General features: G+C 43.9%; 1 protein-coding gene across 1 annotated transcript; it reads right to left on the reverse strand.

Moving 5' to 3' along the window:
• Positions 1 to 5,377: 5,377 nt before the first annotated feature.
• On the reverse strand, positions 5,378 to 6,658 carry C922_03465 (hypothetical protein; the record flags this gene model as incomplete). Its single annotated transcript, XM_008819057.1, has 1 exon — positions 5,378 to 6,658. The coding sequence occupies one exon, from the start codon at positions 6,656 to 6,658 to the stop codon at positions 5,378 to 5,380; it is 1,281 nt and encodes a 426-aa protein (XP_008817279.1).
• Between the last annotated feature and the right edge of the window lie 33 nt (positions 6,659 to 6,691).

The raw sequence follows: 6,691 nt of genomic DNA on the forward strand, positions 1-6,691 counted from the left end.
GTTTATAGACAAAATAATTAACAGGTACTGGAGAGATTATACAAAATGGGGCTATGCCTTCTCATATACTATCATTATAGTGAGGGGTTCAATTTAGTAAAAGAAACATACACCAGAAGATTCTTTCAACCCAATGATTGTCTCTTATATTCTTATCTGAACAAGAAAGACGCCCATTTCTTTCCTTAGAGGGGGTGCCTTCTTCCGCTAAATTCCTTTCTAATTTTCATAGAAGAATTCCTCTATGCTCATACAGGTAGCTATAACAAGTGAATATCGCAAATTGACAACCAATAAGCAACATTTCAGATATTCTTATCACAGATTGGGGAGACATTTTCTTGCAGGTTAATAATAAGCATGCTAAAGGCTATCTTGCGAATAATTATCTGCTTCCTTCTTCCAAGTAGTAGCAGTAAGTTACTGATAGCTTTGTGATTTAACCCCTAAAGAAACAGCCGAATAATGTCTCCACAATCCTGGTATAGAGTATGATATATCATAGTCATAAATACAATTTTATAGAAGAAGCATGTTTATTCGCACTGCACACAACATTAATAGGGAACGGTAATCTAACAATTCCAATATAGACACTTGATTGTCCACAATGATATTATAATCGGGATATATTGTAAGTATAAGTAAAGAGTCTCTCAGTTCTGTATGAAATAGGAAGATGATGCCAACTAATGAGCGTTATTTAGATCCGTGTACATAAGCGAACAGATGAGTTGACACGGCAATATTAATCTTCACCGATTCTGCCACGGCTTCATACATCTGTCAGTAGGGAAACAGTAACAATATTTATACTATTTATCCGTTTCCTTCCGTCTGTCTTTCAACGTGGTAATATCCGAGTGATAAACTTTCTTCTGCATGATAAAAGATAAAATACGAGTAGTCATAGTATCACTATATCGAAGTTGTATCTGAAGGGCAGTAATGAGCATAATATCTCTCCCGACCACATTTATAATCAACAACTAAATAAGGAGGTTAATTTAATGGACGTCACATATAAATATATTTTCTATGAACACAGGGGCAATCCGGGTCCCCAGTGGGCTCTATAACCGACAAAATATCTCCTCTAAAAGTGGATCGGGGCGTTTTGCAGTACTCTCCTCTAATCCCCATTACTCCAGAGTCATATGTAAAAGTTCCTTGTAGAAGCAGGAAATCAAGTGATAAATACAGATCATTCAACTTGTGTTGCCACGTTTCATTAAAAGCATTCAAAGAATTGTGAAACAGCAAGCGTGTTGTGTATTCTTCCCCTAGTAACCATATGATTAAGAGAAATTCACTAGTGACATAAAACAAGGGAAAGGTACAAATTTGAATATAGACACCGAATCCTGAAGGGAAGATATTACAGAAGTAATGATTAGCGTTAATAAAGATGAATCTGTGAACTATGATTCAGCGCCACCTCCCCGCCTTTATGACTCCACCATTTTACGAATATATCCTATGGGAGAAAAATGAGAATAGAATAGCCAAGAAAATAGCCGTAAGTCAGTAGAACTTTTGTCCCTCTGTATATATATCAATACAGGACACGGCTGGTGTCTAAACATTGATTGTTCAGTATCTTTATGTGAAGAAACCTAAGATATATTGAAAATGGGAAGAATAATAAAGAATCTTAGGATAGATCTCTTATTCTATCTTTCCCCCCATCAAAAAGGAGGACATAAAAGGAAGTTAAAGAACCGCGCATTAAGGAAGAACAGGGAGCACAGAATTACTCACCACACAAGGAGATGATGAAGTAAATCAGGGCCCAGGCGAAGCCCCCTGAGAACAGGGAGTGGTCAATGATGCCTGAGACCCTCTGATTAAAGTCCAAGCTATAGAGCCCAGGAGAGCAGCCTTATATCGTTAACCGTAAGGAGTAAGAGTTAGGAGCTGATGACCAATCCCAGCCCAACAATAAGAAGCCTTCAATCATAGGACATGGACAACAAATCATAGGACATGAAGACTTAACATTGAAGAACGAGGAAAGGGGCCAGTGTCTAAAGCCTAAGAAGTAAAAAAGAACCAATAGGCAATCACAGAAAAAATTAACCCCTTTAGGAAGTAAACCTGATTCCTAAGGCAGAAACCTTCGCAGAAGTACCCTGAAGAATGATAAGACAAAATCTACCAAACAACCTTGGACCCTGAACGGGGGAGCCTACATCTGACAACTCTATAAAAAAAATAGTCTATGAACTATGAGGATACGACGTGCGAGAGCGGAAGTTCACTGAATAAGGGACGGCTACACCATCAGAGTATCGGCAAAACAGTACACAGTAGAGCTAAACCAGCAACCATCAGGCCTGGAGCCTCAGTCCTCAGGATACAATAGAGCCTCGTGAGCCTTAGTAAATACGGAATGACAGGGAGTAGGCCGCAGAGGGACCGAAGATGTAAACAAGAAACCCTGGGACTAAGCCGTAGAAAGTGACAAAAAATCCTAAGACCAACGTCTCCCCAATAAGTCGTAACAGCTAAAACATGGAGTCTGAGGATTAGAACCAATCAACTACACGCCGAAACCTAAACCCTAAATCGTGAAATCCTAACAATAGTCACGAGAAGGCTAAGAAATAATCAGAGAATCTTAGGCGTCTACAGTTACTTATCCCACAGGAGGAGTGAATAAAGCGGAATAAGGAAGGGCCCACCGCCAGGGGACTAAAACATGGAAACGTGCGGGTACGGGATCAAGCATGCCCAATGAACTCCAAAGTGAAGGAGTGGGGATGGAGGATACGAAATTACTCCTAAACATTACAAAATACGGAGTACGTGAGAAAGCGTACCACCACGAAGCCCCCCCCTGCCCCGAAAGAGGGGTGCCCTTGCTAGAACCCGAAGGGAACGGGTGCTTAAACGGCGAAATATCCGTCAGTGAACTACGAGCCTAGAAAAACAACAATAAGGGTGAAGTCTCTGGAGACAGCTCTATTCTTTAAAAATACTCCATAAAATCTTAGCGATAGCAATTAAGGGAAGGTATCAAAAGAAAGGATGTAAGGCATGAACCAACAGAGTAAGCGATAAGCAAGGGATCACAGGGAATAGGACACCGGGCCAGAGGCGTGGCTTAAACAATATGCCATCAGTAGCATATGATAAAGGAAGAGACAAGAAACTGACAAAATAAGAAATGCGCGGACCTCGGGAGAGCACGTCGCCTACGCCTTGCAAGTCAACAGCCGTGAATGAGGCATATCTCATAATCACTAAATCATAAACCGTCCCGCAGCCTTCCTGAATCATGAAGCCTACAATTTAACCCAAGGGGGCGAAGGCTGAAACTCCGAATCCTAAATCCTACAGGACGGAGTTAAAGATAGTGGCACAGGAAGTCCTGCCACACCCCTGACCAATAAGGAATTGACCCTACATAGGAGAAGCATAGGCAGTAGATGTACTCAGGGAGGCGAAAAGCATCAGGTCGTAAGGAGTGCACTCTGAAGAAAAATCCGTAGGCGTAATCAATACCCGAGAAGCATACATGTAACATCTACCCCTGGATGCTAGACCACACACGCTAGAGGATGAAGTCCTAATAGGACCGGGAAACACCCAAGTTATAAGCAGTAAAACATAAACAACAAGCCGCCGGACCAGAGACATTGTACCCTGAGCCTAACAGATAGAATGTGAGGGAAGGGACATGAGGAGAGAAGAGTGACACATAAGGGGAAATCTCTCAGCAGAACCCAAAAGGGGGAAGTTATATCCAAGAAATAAGAATACTCCTTCTCTCGTAGGAGTACACCCCAAAACTATAAAAACAAAAAGTGAACCATCCACATAAACTACAATACCTAAGCGTGGGGACCCCAGGGATGACGCCACAGTAGTAAAATTTAAAACGGAGGAGGGGGAACCGGAAAAGGTAAATTTCACAGATGAACAAGCAGCATAAATACAGCCCACTAAGTCCTAAACCGTAGACTATATACTAGGAAATCTAAACCTCAGCCAGGAAGGGTAAGGTTCAGACGCTAAAGACTAAATGGGAAAAGAGTCAGCAAAAATAGAGAATAAATCAAAGAAAAAACTCCTAGAAGCTACTCCCTAATGCCTAAGCTATAGCAAAAAACTCGCGAGAACTCAAGGCAAAAAGCCTGAAATAAAGAGGCACGCCGGATAAACTTAGTTCATAGAAGATAGACGCTACCTCCCAAGAAATACCCTGAAATCTGGTGCTCATATGTAGGGCGTAGGCTATAAGTAATATTCGAGAATCTCAATGGAGAAAAAGAAAAATTGGACCATACACCTGAATCCTACAAAATAAACATAAAGCGTAATCCATGAAAAGTCAAGCCTGAACGATAAGCCACAACCATAAAACCTGAACCCTTAAGTCCAGACGATCTACCTAAGTAGTGAGACGTTGAAGGGGACATATGAAACCTAAAACCTAAATAAAAAACCATACATCCTAAAACATAAGCATCAGGCCTAAACACTAAGGCATAAGCAATACCCACTAAAGCTTGAAAGGTAAAACCTGAATCCTAAGCAAGCACGGCTATAATCTAAATCATGAAAAATGAGTTATACACCTAGATCTGAAGCAACAAGCCAAAAAGTAAACCGTAAAGCACTAAACGACTAAGCCATAGACCGAAAACCCTAGACCGGGACATCATACACGATGAGCTCTAAACCTTCAAACCCACAACCCTAGGAGCGGAAAACCCGACGTTCGAGTCCTAAAGCCTAAATCGTGATACCTAAGCCCTAGATGTAACCAACAGCCCCTAACTCCTCAGGGTCCAAACCCTAAACGCTATTTCCTAATTCCTAAAGGCTCATTCATAACTTGAAGATCGCGAAATCTTAACCCTTGAACCCAGAACGCTGAATCCTAAAGCTTACCCTCTAAATCCTAAAACTTGAATTCTAAACTCTAAACCATCTATACTAAAAGGGAGACGTACGCCCTAATCCAAGATTCAGAAAACCCTAAAGCTCTCCCCCCTCAACACTGAAGCCTAAACGTTGAAAGTCCAACCCTAAACAGTACACGTTAACGCGAGGACCCCAAACCTTAACAGCAGAAGGCCGAATCCTGAAGCCTGAACCCTAAACCCGAAACGATAAACCCTAAACCCGGGACCTAAACCGTAAAAACTGAACCCCTAAGCCCTAAATCCTAAGAACTGGATGCTGAATCCTAAACCCTGAGCCCAAAACACCCGAACCAACAATGTGCATCTGTGAACCCCAAATCCCTCAAACACCCCAGGCCTTGGCTGACCCTTCTACCCTTCCTGCGAATCAATGCCGTATGATCTCCCCCCTTACGAGTCCCCAAGTTCTTCCTTCCTTGTAGTCCTTTTGTGGGTTCCCTCTCCTAATGCTCCTGTGGCATATAGGCTATATGATCCGTCCCACGTGTGTTCCAATTTGTGCTTCTAGCCCTCCGACGCCTTCCAAATATTCTCCAATATCCATAGACGGCTATTGTGCCTAAAACTATGATGCTGGTAACCCCCCCTATTACTCCTCCATATCCCCCCCCCTCCACTTGCCCCCCATCTTTGGTATTAACTAAGGGCCCCTCTCTTGTTTTCTGGGTTATGGATTTTGCAGACACATCAGTGGCCGCATGGGAGTTCCTCTCTGTCGCCTGGGGACCTGTGGCGGGAGCTGCTCCCGTTGTGGTAGACACTGGAGCTGTATCCTCCTCCCCCATCGGGCCCTTCCTCCCGCCGTCTGTATCATTTCTCGCGGTGAGATCGTCCGGAGAACCTGTTTCTGTGGTGTGTCCATCAGTTCCTGCTCCTGGCGCTTTGTGCTGTGGTGGAGAGGCCCCGTTTTGCTCTTTGCCAGTGAACCCATCCCGCCTCCCTGGCTGTTGTTCCTGGGGGTGTTCAGCTGTGGAAGGACGAGGGTCCTGGCTCGGCATTGGACTCTTTAGGGGTTCTCCTTCTTGGGTTTTGGAGGTGGGGGAGAGGGCGGCTGGGCTGATTCGACTGTATACATTAATCTTCACCTTGTCGCTACTATTTTCGGAATCCTCAGTGCACCTTAATGAACCCTGGCTGGGGAACTCACAATATAGGAAGTCTTTCCTTGTGCCCTTTACGCCTCTACCTAACCATTCCTCCACTCCCCTTAATCCACATCCCTGACACAATCGCCCAAGAGAACTCATGACGCTCCATAAGAGTCTTAAAGACTCCTCCTGACAGTTCCCGTAGCCGGTACTACCCTGACACGTTCCCTTGGCCCCTTCCAGTTTGAATCCTAACCCGTCCTCCCTTTTTCTTAATCGCATTCCTTCATACCCTAACTTTTCATACACGTCCTGACACCATGACTTGAGCTGTTGTTGCTCTTTCTCCGTTCCTGATTCAGCTCCTACTATCTTCAGTACTATGCAGGAAATAACCCTTAATAACTCCTGCCCATAATTATTCGAATCGCAGTCGTATTCCTTCATATTCCTAAGTAGACCCCCCCATTCCTCCTGTGTGAATACTCTCATCTCCTTGTCACCGTCCCCGAAGTCAGTCCCTCGAGGTGCCTCCTTTATCATGCCATAGATTACCCCATCTATGACTTGTCCCCAATGGATCCGGTCGCCCTCCCCCTCCGATTTGATCCCATGCACCCTTACCTGTTCCTTCATCCTGCTCCAAATATCCGGTCCTTTTTCGGTCGG

Source organism: Plasmodium inui (assembly GCF_000524495.1).
Source record: "Plasmodium inui San Antonio 1 unplaced genomic scaffold supercont1.14, whole genome shotgun sequence".
NCBI lineage: Eukaryota > Apicomplexa > Aconoidasida > Haemosporida > Plasmodiidae > Plasmodium > Plasmodium inui.